This window comes from Schistocerca serialis, chromosome 9, assembly GCF_023864345.2.
Source record: "Schistocerca serialis cubense isolate TAMUIC-IGC-003099 chromosome 9, iqSchSeri2.2, whole genome shotgun sequence".
In the NCBI taxonomy this organism is placed as follows: Eukaryota; Metazoa; Arthropoda; class Insecta; order Orthoptera; family Acrididae; genus Schistocerca; species Schistocerca serialis.
Window position 1 is genome coordinate 63,616,986 of NC_064646.1, and position 19,518 is coordinate 63,636,503.

Genomic DNA, 19,518 nt, shown 5'->3' on the forward strand with positions numbered 1-19,518 from the left:
AGAGCCACGTGTGAAAGCACCCACGTGATTTACCAACTGACCTGCCTACACTGTGAAGCTTTCTATGTGGGAATGACTAGCAACAAACTGTCCATTCGCATGAATGGACACAGGCAGACAGTGTTTGTTGGTAATGAGGATCACCCTGTGGCTAAACATGCCTTGGTGCACGGCCAGCACATCTTGGCACAGTGTTTCACCGTCCGGGTCATCTGGATACTTCCCACTAACACCAACCTGTCAGAACTCCGGAGATGGGAACTTGCCCTTCAGTATATCCTTTCTTCTCGTTATCCGCCAGGCCTCAACCTCCGCTAATTTCAAGTTGCCGCCGCTCATACCTCACCTGTTTTTCAACATCTTTGCCTCTGTACTTCCGCCTCGACTGACATCTCTGCCCAAACTCTTTGCCTTTACAAATGTCTGCTTGTGTCTGTGTATGTGCGGATGGATATGTGTGTGTGTATATCTGTCCTTTTTTTCCCCTTAAGGTAAGTCTTTCCGCTCCTGGGATTGGAATGACTCCTTACCCTCTCCTTTAAAACCCACATCCTTTCGTCTTTCCCTCTCCTTCCCTCTTTCCCGATGAAGCAACCATTGGTTGCGAAAGCTTGAATTTTGTGTGTATGTTTGTGTTTGTTTGTGTGTCTATTGACCTATATATAAGTACAATATAACTTCTGCACAATTTCAGTGCAGTAATGTGTTCATTGTAAATATGTGTATGTGTGTGTGTGTGTGTGTGTGTGTGTGAGAGAGAGAGAGAGAGAGAGAGAGAGAGAGAGAGAGAGAGAACAATCTAACTTCTGCATCATTTCAGTGCAGTAATGTGTTCATTGTAAATAAGTATTATAGTAGTTGTATTACATGTTTATTACCTTATAAATAAATAAAAAAAATTTTATTTTGAATTCAGTGCATTAGCATTTGTAAAATGACTCTTTCATATAGTGTTCATTAAAAAATGACGATCATTCCACTTGTGACCTGTGGAATGGTACATTAGCTTATTCGTTTTAGTTGTAAATATTTGTCAAGTATTGTTGTTTTTCTGACATGTTCCACATCCTGGAGGACCTCCTCACTACGGATCAATTGGAATGAATCTAATCTGGCCTAGGAAAACAGCCATTTGCAACACATGCCATGACTAGACAACTTAGGAATGATTCAGGTGAGTACTGATAATTCTTTAAAAATGTCTGGAGCCATATGGGATTATTTTTTGGGGTAATTCATCAAGCCAAGCTAAAGTTTTCCGGGCACAAAAACGTGCAGTAAGAGTTATATGTGGTGTGAACTCAAGAACATCCTGCAGAAGCTTGTTTAGGGAACTAGGGATACTAACTACTGCTTCCCAATATATTTATTCCTTAATGAATTTTGTCATTAAAAATACATCACTTTTTCAAACCAACAGCTCAATTCATGGAATAAATACTAGAAATAAGAATAATTTTCACAAGGATTTAAAGTCACTTAGTCTTGTACAAAAAGGTGTGCTTTATTCAGGAACACACATTTTGAATAACTTGCCAGCAGCCATAAAAAGCTTAACAACCAATGAAATTCAGTTTAAGAGAAGCCTAAAGGATTTATTGGTGGCCATCTCCTTCTACTCCACTGACTAATTTCTCAATAGAACCAACTGATTTGTGTATCTTCTGCACAATTTCAGTGCAGTAATGTGTTCATCGTAAATAAGTATTTAGTAGTTGTATTTATTATCTTATAAATAAATAAAAAACTTTTTTATTTTAAATTCAGTGCACTAGTATTTGTAGAATGTTTCTTTCATACAGCGTTCATTAATAAATGACAACCATGCCACTTGGGACCTGTGGAATAGTACATTAGCTTATTTGTTTGAGTTGTAAATATCTGTCATGTATTGTTGTTTTTCTGACATGTTCTACATCCTGGAGGACCTCCTCACTATGGACCAATTGGAATGAAAGTAAATCTAATCTAGAATGAGATTTTCACTCTGCAGCGGAGTGTGCGCTGATATGAAACTTCCTGGCAGATTAAAACTGTGTGCCCGACCGAGACTCGAACTCGGTCCCGAGTTCGAGTCTCGGTCGGGCACACAGTTTTAATCTGCCAGGAAGTTTCATATCAGCGCACACTCCACTGCAGAGTGAAAATCTCATTCTGGAAACATCCCCCAGGCTGTGGCTAAGCCATGTCTCCGCAATATCCTTTCTTTCAGGAGTGCTAGTTCTGCAAGGTTCGCAGGAGAGCTTCTGTAAAGTTTGGAAGGTAGGAGACGAGGTACTGGCAGAAGTAAAGCTGTGAGTACCGGGCGTGAGTCGTGCTTCGGTAGCTCAGTTGGTAGAGCACTTGCCCGCGAAAGGCAAAGGTCCCGAGTTCGAGTCTCGGTCGGGCACACAGTTTTAATCTGCCAGGAAGTTTTAAATCTAATCTAATCTGGCCTAGGAAAACAGCCATTTGCAACACATGCCATGAGTAGACAACTTAGGAATGATTCAGGTGAGTGCTGATAAATCTTTAAAAATGTCTGGAGCCATACTGTCTGCTCTGTTTCACACAGCTAAACAAGATGGCCCAGTGAATGATTTACACAGTAATCACCATGGATAAAAAAGTTTCACAGATATTCAACTGAGTTAGTATTCAAGCAATTTGAGCACCAGGAAACTACTTTTATGTCATTTCTTGATGTTATAACCATTTATCACCGTTTATAGCCATGTTGTAAGGTCTCTTACCCTTCTGAAAGAGCCCACCTTTCCCAGACAAGACAATCATCATGCAATCTTCATTCATAACAAAATTGGTCATGAACGGCTTCCAAACTGGTCAGTAATTAATGATCCCGTTGTTGTTGTTGTGGTCTTCAGTCCTGAGACTGGTTTGATGCAGCTCTCCATGCTACTATATCATGTGCAAGCTTCTTCATCTCCCAGTACCTACTGCAACCTACATCCTTGTGAATCTGATTAGTATATTCATCTCTTGGTCTCCCTCTACGATTTTTACCCTCCATGCTGCCCTCCAATGCTAAATTTGTGATCCCTTGATGCCTCAAAACATGTCCTACCAAACGATCCCTTCTTCTAGTCAAGTTGTGCCACAAACTTCTCTTCTCCCCAATCCTATTCAGTACCTCCTCATTAGTTATGTGATCTACCCACCTTATCTTCAGCATTCTTCTGTAGCACCACATTTCGAAAGCTTCTATTCTCTTCTTGTCCAAAGTAGTTATCGTCCATGTTTCACTTCTATACATGGCTACACTCCATACAAATACTTTCAGAAACGACTTCCTGACACTTCAATCTATACTCGATGTTAACAAATTTCTCTTCTTCAGAAACCGTTTCCTTGCCATTGCCAGTCTACATTTTATATCCTCTCTACTTCGACCATCATCAGTTATTTTACTCCCTAAATAGCAAAACTCCTTTACTACTTTAAGTGTCTCATTTCCTAATCTAATTCCCTCAGCATCACCAGATTTAATTTGACTACATTCCATTATCCACGTTTTGCTTTTGTTGATGTTCATCTTATATCCTCCTTTCAAGACACTGTCCATTCCGTTCAACTGCTCTTCCAAGTCCTTTGCTGTCTCTGATAGAATTACAATGTCATCGGCAAACCTCAAAGTTTTTACTTCTTCTCCATGAATTTTAATACCTACTCCGAATTTTTCTTTTGTTTCCTTTACTGCTTGCTCAATATACAGATTGAACAACATGGGGGAGAGGCTGCAACCCTGTCTCACTTCTTTCCCAACCACTGCTTCCCTTTCATGCCCCTCGACTCTTATAACTGCCATCTGGTTTCTGTACAATTGTAAATAGCCTTCCGCTCCCTGTATTTTACCCCTGTATTTTGATCCCATAGAATGAAAATATCCACCAGATCATGATGCTACCTCGTATTCTTAAAGAAATGGTTGTATAGTGTTTGTTTTACAATATTTCCTGATCAATATGTTGATGTCCTCTTGGTTTATACATAAAAATATGCAACCCATCAGAGAAGGGCATCTGTTGCAAAATGGTAACGGTTTCTAAAAAATTTCAACACTTCACGCAAATTCCATTAGTTTTTGTGGATACCCCATCATTAGTGTGGGTGCCAATGTCATATGCTTGGTTTGTAATTTCATATGAACACGGGAAATGTCAAATAAAGATGGGAAGAAAGTAATATGTATAGATGAGGGGAAGAAAGTTTGGATGGATTGTATGGAAGAGTTATACAGTGCAGAAATCAAACAATGGAAACTCCAGGTAAGAATTATGAACAATGTAGGAAAAGACAGATTGCTATTTACCATAAAGAAGACATGTCAAGTTGCAGATAGGTGCACTTAAAAGACACTCACATAAAGCTTTCAGCCATAGCCTTCGTCAGTAAAAACACAACACAATCCACCCACACACACACACACACACACACACACACACAAAACCAACTTCAGCATGGCATTCCAGCACAAGATGCTAGAGTTGGAAGTTGTGTGCATGTGAAATGTGCTTGCTTGCTTGCTTGCTTGCTTGCTTGTGTGTGTGTGTGTGTGTGTGTGTGTGTGTGTGTGTGTGTGTGTGTGTGTGTGTGTCTTGTCCTACATTGTTTATAGAGTGCAGAGGCAGACAACACCAGACTGGTTTGGGAGATGAAAGGGGAATGGAATGAAGAAGACTGAGGTCTTAAAATATTGAGATGGCAATTGGAGAAAGCAATTCAGAAGCTCCAGGAAAAGAAAGCATTGGACTTTGACAGAATATCTTCTGAGGCACTAAAAGTTATAGGTCCAAATTCAACAGCCAGACTGATTGAGATAGTAAAAAAGAATTTACGACACCTGAATCCAACCCCAAGATCTACTTAAGACCTTTCTAGTACCTTTAGCTAAAAAGTGCAGTGCAAAAGAATGCAAAGCCTACAGGACAATTATTTATGATAGTTATGTCACATAAGGTGTAGTTGGAGATACTAGGGAGAACTGAAAAGAAAATTGAAGAAAATCTGGGCAAGAGCAGTCCTAGTTCAGAAAGCTTGCTACAGGATGTCTGGGGTAGATTGGAGAAAGAATCAAAGAAATGAACAAGGAGGTATACATTTGTTTTATTGATGGGGAGAAGGATTCAATCGAGTCGACTAGAGTACACTGCCGAGAGTTTATAAGATGTTGGTAGGGACTTTTTTTAAAGATAGAAGGTTTCAAAAGGAGCTGAATGCAAAGCAGAAAGTGACATACTAGAGAATGCGGAGATGGAAGAGATGAGCATTGGAAGGGATGTAAGGCAAGGTTTCCCACTATCACCAAAGCTGTTCAACATATACGGAGAATTGCTAAGATACACCATACAGGCCATAATTGGAGGAGAAAGGATAAAGAGTATAAATTTGCAGATGATCAAGCAATGCTGGCAGAATCAGAAGATGAATAGCAGCTGTTGAAAAGTACTGCAAAAATGGATGAGGAAGCAGGGAAAAATATAAATACAGGAAAGACAAAAATGATGAGAATAACCAAAAGAAGTGCCAGTTAACATATTCTTAGATAGAAAACAAGACAGAACAAGTGAAATCCTTTGTGGGCATGGGAGACCAAGTGAAATCCTTTGTACACATGTTAAGTTTAATGACAGGTAATGGAAGGTGCACAGAAGAAATAAGGAGGAGGATACCTATGGGAAAGAGAGCTTTTGAAAAGGTGAAGCAGTTACTAACATCTAGAAGAATTCACATGGTGCTGAGGGAATCATCTGCTAAATGTTATGATGGGAATGTAGTGTTATATAGCAGTAAATCATGGACAATTAAAAAGAAAGAAAGATGTATAGAAAGTTAGAAATGTGGCTATGGAAAACAATGATTAGAGTTAAGAGTCATAAAGTAACGAAGAAAATATAACAGGAAGAAACAAGACTATACAAAGTGATCCACAAGAGGAAAAAACCTTGACTGGGACATAAAGTGCATAGAAATTGTCTGCAACAAAGAATGAAGAAATGACAAGAAGAAGTAAAAAGAGAATTGGAATCATGGATGACATCAGAAATGGATGAACTCACAAACAGAGGAAGGTACATGCTCAGAATAGAACACAAAGAAGGAGGAGGAGGAGGAGGAGGAGGAGAACAACAACAATACAATTGGCTGAACTGTTGTAATGGATGAGTGAAGTGTTTCAACAAAGCATGTCATTTGGCCTTTATGCACTAGCAACCAGCATTCACCTTAAACATCAATGAGCCACTGATATTGCAGTTTCCATTTACACACTGCAATATAAGTTTACTACTGAGACACATAAACAGCACACCATCCATGTCATTTCAGAAATTCCACACCCTCTTGACCCAAATATTGATGATCATCCTTTTTTGCAACTAGCACATATTCTTCCTTCTACCCATAACAGCAGTGAGCAAACTGCTGCTGGACTATCAGGCCCATTATCTAGAATTTTCTAGTCACAAGACTTATAATGTACTACAGATGTCTTGTCTAAGGGACTTTTTCATAATTTGATTATATCACAAATAGGTGGTATTCATAACAATATAAATGGTGTACACCACTGGTGATTGATACAGATGTAGTAATATATGTGGCTTTACACCAACTCCACCTATAAATTATAAAGCATAGAAATAGCCCACAATGTTTCATTATTGTTCTAAATTAAATTTAAAAAATTACAACAAATAGCTCTGTGACACTTTGTACATCTACATATATACTCCAAAAACCACCATACAGTGTGTGACAGAGGGTATTTCATACCAATGTTTTTTTATTTTTTGTTCCATTCCATTAGCACATTGTGCAAGGGAAAAAATACTGTTTATGTGCCTCTCTATGTACATTATTTTCTCTTACTTATTCTGATAATCCATAGATAAGATACACGATGGTGGCAACGTAAGAGTTCTTTGAATACAGGTACGCTAAATTTACCCAACAAGGCTCACGAGAACTACGTTATCTTTCTCCCATAGCACATCATCTCAAGATTTTTTTGATATACACGATGTTCGGAACATACATACAGATATTTTTATTGGTATCTGAGGACAGAGCACTGAACAACATTACACAGTATTCACTTCATTTCTAGACTAATAATTCTAGCTATCAGCAGTAGCATGTTTTTAGGTTGGTTAGTAAGTCAAAGTACGTGTGGCAATAGCAAGCCATTAATGCTCATCTTCCCCAGGGCAGCATGTCAGATGTTGAAGAGTGGCCACAAAATGGTTAGTCTGTAATGACATGCGTAGTCCACTTAATGGTGCAGTTACGACCATGAAGAAAACATAATTTAATATATTATGTGATATGTTTGCAGGAAGACTAATTAGAGACAGAGAGAAAACAACTAATGCACTGAACTGGGTACATATTAAGGTACCAATGAACACAATATCTGCACTTAAATCCCTCACACCCTGTATATTCAAATGAAAATATGTGGTTCCAGAGACCTTTTCAAGTCTCAAACACCTATGATATATGGGACGTTCAGTTTATCTGAAGACAATGAAATATCTCAAAAACAACACATTGGATCCAAAACATTTATAACGAAAATTTGTTTGCCTCAGAGGGGACATCCAATGACACCAAACTGAACAAGGTGAAGCCTCCCATGGTGCAGATGATGCAGAATTTGCATGAATAGAGGAAGAATGAAATATTTCCAGAATGAGATTTTCACTCTGCAGTGGAGTGTGAATGAAATAGCCTGAATCAGTCAACTACAGAGGTAGGTGTTAGTCCAGTTAAGAAACAGAGGCCAGTGAAGTTGAGTCATAAGCTCTATGCATCAAGAAAGTGCAGAGAAATTACTAAAGCTATAGATGAATACACTACAGCAAAAATGACCACAATCTTCAAAGTAGAATTTCCATCTTCAGAAGAAAATGAACCAAAGCACTCTTGCATCTCTTGATAGGAATTTTTCACAAATATCAATTCAGCTGTTGAATACTGTGCATCTTACAGTGAAAAGGTGCAAGTTTTAACTATTATTCCAGAGACATTTTCAAAGAAAACAATCTTGAACCACATTCCATCACTATCGAAGTAAATGGTGAACAAATCAAGAAATGTGAGGTCTGTAGAAGGAGTCTTTGGAAGACCAGATCCTCACTATGGTCATCCTGTAGAAACAGCTCAAGTTCAAATAGTGCAGTCATTTTATCTTCTGGAAGATAAATGGGACTGTTCTCGCCAGAGTGCCAACAAAAAAAGACACTATAACTGTAACAGTTGAAGGTGAAAAAGTTGTGAAAGTGAAGAGGTACATGACTTGCAGTATTAAAGAAACTTTTGCAGTTCATAAGAGCAACTATACAACTTCACATACTGGAAGATCAAAATTTTATGCACTGAGACCTAAGTGGGTAGTCCCATACCCACCTAAAGAAGTCTGTTTATGTGTGTACTGTGCAAATTTTGAACTCTTGTGTGGTAACTTTGAAGAACTTACTGGAGCATGTGACATATGGCACCTTGGTTGGGTGTGTGAAGTCATTACTAGTCTGTGATGTAAAGTGAGAGATTTCTTTGTTTCAAGAATGTGGTGACTGCCTTGGAAAGGGAGGACTGTCTTTACAGACAATTGGCCTGGAAAACATAGCAGAAAACTCTGCAGAAATTATATATGCAACATGGGAGGAAAATAAACTAATTAAGGAAACTGTTGCTTTTGACAGTTTCATTGATGAACTTTGTAAATGGTCAATGAAAGCAGTAACACGCCAGCATCTGAAGAAATTGCAACAACAACACATTGCAGAAGTGAAAGGTTGTGTACAGGCTGAAGAACTGTGTTGAGTGCTTCACTGTGATTTTGCTGAGAACTGGTCTGTAACTCTCCAACAAGAAGTACAAGGGTATCACTGGCGTAATGACCAGGTTTCAATTTTTACAGGAGTGACATATTTTCAAAACAAGACCACAAGTGTTGTAGTTAAAAGTGATGACACAGGACGTGACTCAGCACATGCTTTGCTAGCAATGCGCAAAATTCTTCAACTGCAAACAGAGGCAGAGAAGATCATCATTATTTCTGATGGTGCTCCTAGTCATTTTAAAAATCGTTACCAGCTGTTTGAATTGAGTAAGCTGCTTGTGCCAATTGACTGGGTATACAGTGCTACTGGTCACGGGAAGGGGCCTTATGATGGTTTAGGAGGCCTGCTGAAGTACCATGCTACAAAACATAATCTTTCCAGAACAAATACAGCTGCGATTCAAAATGCTGAGTATTTTACGAGAGTCATGAAATCTTACACATCGGCAGCCCTCATTCTTTTGTCCAAAGACGAAATCGAAGAATTCTGTGTGCAGAAATGAGAAGAATGGTCCAAACAAACTACTCCTTTGACAGGAATTCTGAAGACACATTTTTGGATTCAAAGTGATGGACGAACTCATAGTGTACGCACTTTAAAGAGCAAGAAAGAAGAAATTTTGTTCTTTCGGCCAGCTCCTCAGAAACAGCAGGATAATATTCAGATTCACAACCTGAAAAGGGGGATGTTTGTGGCGTGTGTGTGTATGAGTGTGACTGGTGGAGTGCAGAGATTCAGACACCATTTATAAGTTAAACAAAACTGTAGTGAACTTTATGCTATCACATGGACCAGCTGCTAGATATAGGTTTCCAGCCGAAGGACAGCAACAATGCCATCAGTGCTCACTTCCTGTTCACAATGTTTTGAAGACTGTAAGTGCTCCAGTTCCTATTGGTTCAACAGGAAGGCATCACTCTATATCAAAGGAAGATACTGAAGCAGTGGAACACATTTTTAGTTCATTGAGTGGCTAATTTCAGTACAAAACGAAGTGCACAGAAGTTGTATAAATTTAAACCTCACATTTTGAAACCATTTAAAATGCTTGCAAAATGAGTCTCTTACTCATCTTTCAAAACTAAAATTATGTTAAATCAGGCTAGGTTTCGATTTTTATGAGCCTGTTATGTGATAATGGGGAATCATAAAGCAATTATCTTTCAAATAAAAAAACCAAGAAAATATCTACAACTGTTCCAGAGATATGGCATTTTAAAATATTTTACCAAAATTCATATCTTCAAAATGGTAAACGCAGTGGCATCTTTGGAGGGCTGTACCTCTAAGCAGAATTTTTTTGGAGAAAACAAAAAAATGTGTGTTTTTTACTTAGTCCTTCATTTTAACATATGCTAAATTCAATAGCATCCGGAACTATGAATGTAAGATTTTTTCCTAGCCTACCTGAATTGATGTGGACTAGGCCTATTATGCTTTCTTGGGGAACACGTGGTGTGACCTTCATTTCTGAAGAACATTGGTCCAAACAGACATCAACTCAATTACATACATGTGAAGATATGCCTTCTACTATATCTAGTAGTTAATGCTACTGTCCACCTGCACCTACTGTTTGCAAGATGGCATGTATGAATGAAGCGAGGCATGTCCCACATGAGTAGCTTTTCCTGAATCCATGCTGATATTCTGAGAGAAGCTTCTTTCCTCCAGGAAATTCATAATGTCAGGTTTTAGAATATGCCCTATGATCTTGCAAGAGATGAAAATCAGTGATATTGGTCCATAATTTCATGTGTTCTGTCTCTCATCCTCTTTGTAAACAGGAGCCAATTGTGTTCTTTTCCAACCACACTAGCCTATCTGTAGTGCATGAGGTTCTTGATAAATGGTTCAAATGGCTCTAAGCACTATGGGATTTAACATCTGAGGTCATCAGTCCCCTAGACTTAGAACTACTTAAACACAAACATCCATGCCCGAGGCAGGATTCGAACCTGTAACCATAGCAGCAGGGCGGTTCCAGACTGAAGTGCCTAGAACCCCTCTGCCACGGCGGCCGGCTCTTGGTAAAGCAAGGAAAGGAGTTAATTCTGCAATGTATTTAATGTAAAATCTAACTGGAATTCTGTCAGGGCACGGTGCTTTGTTCACTTTAAGTAGTCTCAATTTTTTTTCAATAGTTGGATCACTAATATTGATGTTTCTCATTTGTGAGCCAGTGTGGTGGTCATAGATTGGTACTGTTTTATCATCATGTATGAATACATTTTAAATATGCAATTTAATATTTGCACTTCCTGTCATTTGTCTTCAGTTCCAACATTAGACAAATCTTCTATGGGTGAATGGAAGGTTTGAACCCATTCATTGACTTTATGCATGAACAGAACTTCCTAGAATTTTCTGATAGATCTTTAGCAAGGCTTCGACTGTGAAAATTATTGCTGACTTCATGCATGGTTCTTCTTATGGATGCACAAGTTGCTATTAATTTATCAGTTTCCTTGCAGTTTCTTTTGTGACAAGAGTGTAGCAGTATAAGTCTTTGGAGCAGTGTCTGAATGGTACCATTAAACCAGGATACGTCTTTGTCACTTTTTTAAACTTTACTTGGGATGTATTTATCCAGGCCATGGTTTGTAACATTTTTTAGCTTTAACCATTATTGTTCTGTGTTTGCCAGATCTGAACTACATGTTCTCAGTCATCCTTTAATAAATCGATAGTGACTCACTCACACAGTTTGACCGAATGCAAATGCTCACCTAGCTTTGTTGACGACCTATTTGCCTTTGGCGAACCTCTCAAAAAAGACTGGCCTGTTTGTAACTAAGAGGTCTAAAATATTTCTCTTGTGTGAATAATCAGATTGTTGTTCTTGGAAGTTGTTAGACAATGTATTTAGAATTACTTTGCCGATAATGTATGATTACTTTCCCCAGTTGATACTGAATACATTAATGTCACAACTTGCTACTACATTATGTTCCGAGTATTTCTCAGCTACTGAATTTGGCTCTCCTTGAATGACTTTATGACCAATGCGTCTGAATCTGGCAGTTAGCAGAAACATCTATCTGGTAATCGAAGTCCACCAATCCTAGTTACTCTTGTCCATACTAGTCCACAATCGGAATTGTTTCCAGCTCGCTTGGGCTCAGGCTTGTGGTGGTTGCTACAAATAATCCTCCTCCTTGAGTCAAATCTACACACATCAAAAAAAGTTTTGCATCACCCCGGTTCCCAGAACTCCTGAAGATAGATGTTGACTGTGGATATTGTATCAAAGACACAGTCCCTTTGACTCTTCAGAGATGTCACTAAACCTGCCCAAAGATGTAAACAATCATGCATGAGCAGCGCCTATTAGATGGAGGGGGTCCAACAGCCGATCAGTTGCAGTCACTCCACCAGGAAGGAGGTACACGGCTCGTCTCGTCTGTAGTTCAACCATGCCTAAATGGTCAATACTGCAGTTCGATCATGTCTGCATTGTTACTTTTTGTGTCAAGAAGGGCTCTCAACAAGGAAGTGTCCAGGCATCTTGGAGTGAACCAAAGCGATGTTGTTCGGACATGGAGGAGATACAGAGAGACAGGAACTGTCAATGGCATGCCTCACTCAGACCACACAAGGGCTACTACTGCAGTGGATGACCGCTACCAACAGATTGTGGCTCAGAGGAACCCTGACGGCAACGCCACCATGTTGAATAATGCATTTAGTGCAGCCACAGGTTGTCTTGTTATGACTCAAACAGCACAATAGCTGCATGATGCGCAACTTCACTCCCGACATCCATGGTGAGGTCCATCTTTGCAACCACGACATCATGCAGCGCGGTACAGATGGGCCCAACAACATGCCAGATGGACTGCTCAGGATTGGCAACACGTTGTCTTCACCGATGAGTATCGCATATGCCCTCAACCAGACAATCATCGTAGATGGAACCCGGTCACGCTGAATGCCTTAGACACACTGTCCAGCATGTGCAGCAAGCTGAAGGTTCTCTGTTGTTTTGGGCTGGCATTATGTGGGGCTGACGTACGCTGCAGGTGGTCATAGAAGGTGCCGTAATGGCAGTATGATACGTGAATGCCATCCTCTCATCGATAGTGCAACCATATCGGCAGCATATTGGTGAGGCATTCATCCTTCATGGATGACAATTCACGCCCCCATCGTGCACATCTTGTGAATGACTTCTCTCATGATAACGATATCGCTCAACTAGAATGGCCAGAAGTTTTCCAGATGTGAACCCTATCAAACATGCCTGGGATAGATTGAAAAGGGCTGTTTATGGATGACGTGACCCACCAACCCCTCTGAGGGATCTACGTCGAATTGCTGTTGAGGAGTGAGACAATCTGGACTAGCAGTGCCTTGATGAACTTGTGGATAGTATGCCACGACAAATACAGGCATGCATCAATGCAACAGGATGTGCTACTGGGTATCAGAGGTACCAGTGTGTACAGCAATCTGGACCACCACCTCTGAAGGTCTCGCTTTATGGTGATACAACATGCAATGTGTGGTTTTCATGAGCAATAAAAAGGGAAGAAATGATGTTTATGTTGATCTCTATTACAATTTTCTGTACAGATTCCAGAACTCTTGGAACTGAGGTGATGCAAAACTTTTTTTGATGTTTGTATCTAATCAATATACAGTGCCTGGGTGTCAATCAACTCTCTTGTCCTAGTGTGATGTGGAAGTGACTGCTTTCTATAAGAAATGTTTGTTCTGGAACTTAGCTGCAAATTCTCTGGCAGTTAACAATTAATATTTTAAGATTCTCATGCTCTGCGTATACTATCCAGTCTGTTGAAATAATTGTTGATATTATACTGGTTTTCATATTTGGTGTATTGGTGTTTGAAACTGGTATATGAGAATTTTGTTTAAATTATGGCCATACAAATGAAGATTTATTACTGATATGATTTGCAACTATCCAGCAAACAGTATTTCTTAATCTGTTGTGACTACCTAGTATTTGCAGTGTTCTTGGTGTTACAACTGTACAAAGGACACAGTACTATATGTTCATGGATGACAACATCTGCCAAGCTGTATATGCCAGCAATTTTCTAGCCACTGCCCTACCCAGAAGTTCAGGTGGTGGGCTCAGTACATTGGCTGCCTGTTAAACCATTTACAATTTATTGTTAATAAAGTGAAACAGAGTTGCAATAACTAAGCTGGCTGCAGGAAGAATTTAGTTGAAGATGGAGGATGGGTTGTGTCTACTAGTTGCAACAGAGGTGAAAAAGTACTGATTACACTGACTTCTGTTAGGAGTTATGGCAGACTGCATTAATGTAATTTCAAAACAACTACTCAAGAGTAAAAGATAAACCTTACTCAATTTTGCTGTTGTTTTTGATATGTGGCATTATTCCAGTAATTATTAACTTTCTAATAGTAACTAATATCTGATGTCAGCCTTGTGCAAATGAAGCTCAGTAATTTCTTTAATAAAGCAATCTGATGTTACAAATGGCAACAATCACAGTTCATTGGACTTCACCAAATGTGTTTACCTTGTATCATTTATTACTGGTTGTAAGTGTGGTACAATATGAAATTGTTAATAACAATGTGCAAGTGTGAGTGTGGTTTTATTCCAGGCTTCCTCTATAGTCCGTTCATGACTGTATTTGCTACAGCACACTTTGTTGCTGTTGTTGAATCATATTATCTGTCTTATGCTAAACCCTGACTTTCTTAGGGAACTATAAGAGAATATTTCATGATATTTTTGGGTTAGTCAATGTTTTCCAGATATCTAGCTTCAGGTTATTTGAGTGTTTTGGGAAGAAATTTGAATTAATTAACGGAATTATGAACGTTTCTTCGCTGTCTGAAAATGAAAATCTGACTGATGCAAACAAAAGTGTTTCGCCTGGCGGAATCTCATATCTCAATTCTCACCCTGCTTATAAGTGAGTTAAGCTCTAGTTTTTCAACCACTGCTCTGCAAATTAAAAATTATAGGGTGATGTATCACGGTAATGTTCAATTATGACACTGACATTAGTTATGCCAATTGATTAAATCAGTTAAATTAAAAAGTTGAGCCTATTTGGCAATTACCTTGACATGACTTGGTAAAAGTTGACTGTTGCCTTACACTGCATATAGTGACCATTATGTTACATGTTGTCTTGACAATGCCAGTTGTCATATAGCAAAATCTATTGTGGACTGTCTGACAGAATATAAAATTATCATACTTTGCTGCCACAAGAAGTCTTTACTTTCTTTCTTTAAAAATAAAAGAAGGAAAAAACAAACAAATCACATTATGGCTCAACTCTGTAGGAAAGATAGATTGTCCTTTCTGTAGTGATGATGAGAAGCTTTATAGTGCAAATTGTCTGGTTCTTTATTTAATGTCTCACTAAAGCCAAGGAAGTTATCTAGTGACATTTATATAAAACATGATGAAATATATTAAATGTAGATATTAGTGATGACATATGGCAAACGCCTTTGTTGCACAATATTGACACTTACTAAAGATAACATATTAGCCATGATAATAACCCTAAAAAGCAGATGTTAAATAGTAACCATGAACGATATGCTATGAAACAGAATAGTTTATAGTTTCATCTTTGCTCACATATGTCATCAGAAAATCATGACTAATAATGCTGATGTCATCAGAAAATCATGACTAATAATGCTGAACATTGTTTAATGGAAAGAAAGATTATTACCAAATTCTGGAATACAACTAAGACACATGTTTGACACACTTACCTTACGTAAAGTTGAATACTTGGTTTCACCAAGCCGGACTTGCTCATCATGCAGTTGGTCAAGCTGGCTTTGCTTCTCCCCAACCTTGAGAACTTCTATCTCTGAACGTAACTCTCGTAGCTGCTCTTGCAGATGCTTACTCTTTTCAAGGTACTCAACCCTGCAAGTAAATCAGTACTACTGGTCAGACATGTCTGTTTCATAATACCACAAACATTAAACTATGTGTCAGTGCCACATACGACCACAGATGGGAAATAACATTTCCTTGTCAGACAGTCAGTGACAATCTGAATAGCAAGTAGCACATATACTGTACAATATTGAATGTCATAGCTAAAAAATACAGAAAGAGCATTCTCCCGAAATACAAAACACACACATATTCACACAAGGACAATTCACGCATATGTGGCCACTGTCTAAGGGCACGGGAGCCGAACTATGACTGCGTCTGACGTGAGCAGCAATCAGGTCGCAGGGGTAAGGAGGAGGCATGTAGACTGTGTGTCTGAGATATGTTTCAGTGAATGTGTGTGTGTTTTCTACTTCCCAAGAAGACTTGACCTGAAAGCTGAAATATTTCTAGCACGAATGGCCTGAAAGCTGAAATATTTCTAGCATTATTTTTCATTGTGCCAGTCTGTGATCCAATGGCTGCTCTTGTGGTAAGTAGCAATCTATCCTTTCCATATTCTTGTCAAAGGAAAAGTGTTACGAGAAACCTAAAACACTTTTAGGAAAGGCTACTTAATATCGTCTGTGATATGTGAGCTAGTGCATACACTGTTAATGAAATTAGATGAGACAGAAAGGGTGGCATGTTTATTTCTAGATATATCACACGCATTTGGCAAAGTATTTTATTAGCTGATACTTGATAAACTGGAATCTTATGGTATTAGAGGAGTAGCTAAAGCCTCTTACAATCATGTCTGCAAAACAGCTACTAGGTAACACTAGTCACACACAAAGTGGGTATCATTATTACGGGGTACAATTCAAATCTAGCTACTTTAAAGTGTGGTGTGTGTCCCAGGGGTCAGTACAGCCTTTATTGTTCATATTGTATATTAACACACGAACTGCTACAAGTGTAGTGATGGATGTTTCACTGCCAGGCCAGACAAGAACAGGCCTTGGCGTGAGGCTCTGCTGTCGCCAGCAATGTGCACATGGCCTGAGGTGTAAGGCTCTGCTGTGAGCAGCAGCAACCTCATGGCAGTCAATATGTTAATGATCTACCCACAATGCACAATAGCAAGGTACTTAACTAAGCAGATGACATAAAAAGTCTGGCCTTTAAATGTTTCTGATGTCTTACTTGGCTTGAAGAAGTACTTCCAAAATAACCGCTTAAGCTTAAACTTTGGTAAAACAAGTTCAAATACACCACCAGGCTGACGGAGTGCAATGGAATATTGTGTCTGATGATGGTTCAGAAATGAAACTGAACTATCCGCTGACATTATGTTAGGCAGAAATCTTTCGTGGGAAGCCAAAAATAAGAAAATCAATTTGCTCAATGAGGACAATGCCACAATTTCTGAATTATTAGCAAATGAATATGATCTACTATTCTTTACCATACTAATACCTTGCATGTGGAAAAATGGCACTGTGCTGCTGCCAAGCATGCAAATAAGAAACAGGGTAGTCATCCATAACAAAAAGGCACTTATATTGCAAAGTGATGTGCAAAAGTAAGACTTCACTAATAAGTTTATAAAACTGCTAAACTAATTTTAAAATACAAGCCATACAATGGTGTAGATATGTACACATTTATAATACTACAAGGCATTGCTGGAAAGGCATAAGACAAAAGCTGCAAACACAGCCCCTATTAGATAGGGATCAAATTTTGTAACAAACTTCCAAAGATCATACAATGTAAGCTTTCATGGCCGGTATTCTCCTCACTTAAAATTTTCGGGTTGATAGGCCACGGTCGAAGTATAAAACTCTCCCCTGACGTTTCGTCTCCCGCAGTCGGAGACGAAACGTCAGGGGAGAGTTTTATACTTCGACCACGGCCTATCAGCCCGGAAGTTTTAAGTGGAGAAACTTCCAAAGAATTTAAAAAGATCTAGTGGAAGCAGCATTGAAATGGCTTTGAAGGAGTTTCTTTCAATAAATGTTTTATACTATCAAGCAATTCCTTTCAGAGGGGTAGAATACTTTCATTTGTACCACAAAGTTATGATAGGTAATATAAAATATGTCCACAGTCCAAAACAAATCCTGTATTTGTCCATGGAGAATAAATGAAAGTACACATGGAGTTTCACTTTCTTATGCTTTTTCAAGGATACACCTTCTTTCGTACATTCATCTGTTATAGCCTCATACAATATAATTGTTCAGTTTGCACAAATTGTAGTCTGTTCCTAAGCTATTTACTTGTCATCTTTCTTCTTTCAGTGGCTCGTCTTTCGCCTTTCTTGCTGGATTGTCACCACAGTATTTCCCATAAGACATTAAAAACATACTTTTCACCTGGGCAACATAATTTAACTGCTTTTCCCATATGCAAATCACTTATGTTCTGGGACTTTTCAGGAAGAAAAACTGCTGTTATGTTACAAACTACCAGATTCAACTACTGTTTGCAATAAAGTATTGATGACAGTGATAACTGCCAATTAATATTGGACAAATAAGGCACAGTGCATCAAATCACTCACAAATAATACGCTACTGGATGACAACCAATAAGTGACTGTACCTCCCAGGTGTTTGTACCTTACTATGTGGTACACATGTAAACCTCTGCTCACTTTATGTTACAGGGCAGATTAGCAAAGGTATTGGAATCCTGTCACTGGACACTCCTGTCACAGAAAAGTATTACCTAGAATGCTCTCCATACACATACACAAGCTAAATAATTTAGGAGTGAAGGAAACTGCTCACTGAATAGCAGAAGCACTGAGTCATTGAAAGGCATACATAAAAGAGAATGACTGTAAGAGAATTCTTGGAAAATGTAGGTCACCTATAAGGGAGGCTGTGTACAGAACATTTGTGTCATCCATTCTTGAGTACTGCTCGAGTGTTTGGGATTCCCACCAGATCAGGTTAAAGGGAGATATTGAAGCAATTCGGAGGTGTGCTGCTAAACTTGTATCCAGTAGGTTTGATCAAGTGAACTCAAAAGAGAATCCCCGAGGGCAAGAAGACTGTTTTCATGAAACAATACTGAAAAAGTTTAGAGAACCCACATTTGTGGCAGACTGCAGAATGTTTCCTACTGCCATCAACATACATCTCATGCAAGTAATTGACGATAAGATAAAAGAGAAATCAGTGCTCATACAGAAGCACAGAGACAGTCACTTTTCCTTCATTCATTTTGTCAGTTTAACATGAAGGGAGAGACTAACAGTGGCACAATGTACTCTCTGTCATGGTGGACATATCCATTCTTTTCTGCACATCCCCATCTGTTCTGACATGAAGGGATTGTATAAAATTCCAAAAGCTGGAGATTCCATTGTGTTTTTAAACTTGTTCGTGTCATCTGGTGCTCTGGTTGATGTCGTTTTGACGGCTGCTTAAGAAGACTCTTTTCTTATATCAACAATGTTATTAGTACTCATTTTAATGAGCTTAATAATTAGATATGATGCATTGGGGAAAAAATATCATCTTTGCTGCAAAGCAAATGGTGAGAAAAGCAATTTTTTTTTACGCTGTGGAAAATTTGCTACATAGTGTATGATCTGCAGCTATTGTGGTAGTGTCTAGACTGTCATAAATAACAATGCAGTTACACACGTAGTATTCCTATAACAACAAATATCAGTACAGAGGGGGGGGGGGGGGTAGGGGGGGGGAGAGGGGGGGGGGGAAGGGGGAAGAGAGAGAGAGAGAGGGGAGAGAGAGAGAGAGAGAGAGAGAGAGAGAGAGAGAGAGAGAGAACACTTCTGAA

The 19,518-nt window shown here is 38.9% G+C and overlaps 1 protein-coding gene across 1 annotated transcript in view; it reads right to left on the reverse strand.

Moving 5' to 3' along the window:
* LOC126418501 (merlin) overlaps positions 1 to 19,518 on the reverse strand; it is a 176,364-nt gene that overhangs the window by 20,028 nt on the left and 136,818 nt on the right. The window contains exon 11 of the mRNA XM_050085289.1: positions 15,585 to 15,744. Within this exon, the coding sequence (XP_049941246.1) occupies positions 15,585 to 15,744 (160 nt within the window). The remainder of the gene's footprint in view (positions 1 to 15,584; positions 15,745 to 19,518) is intronic.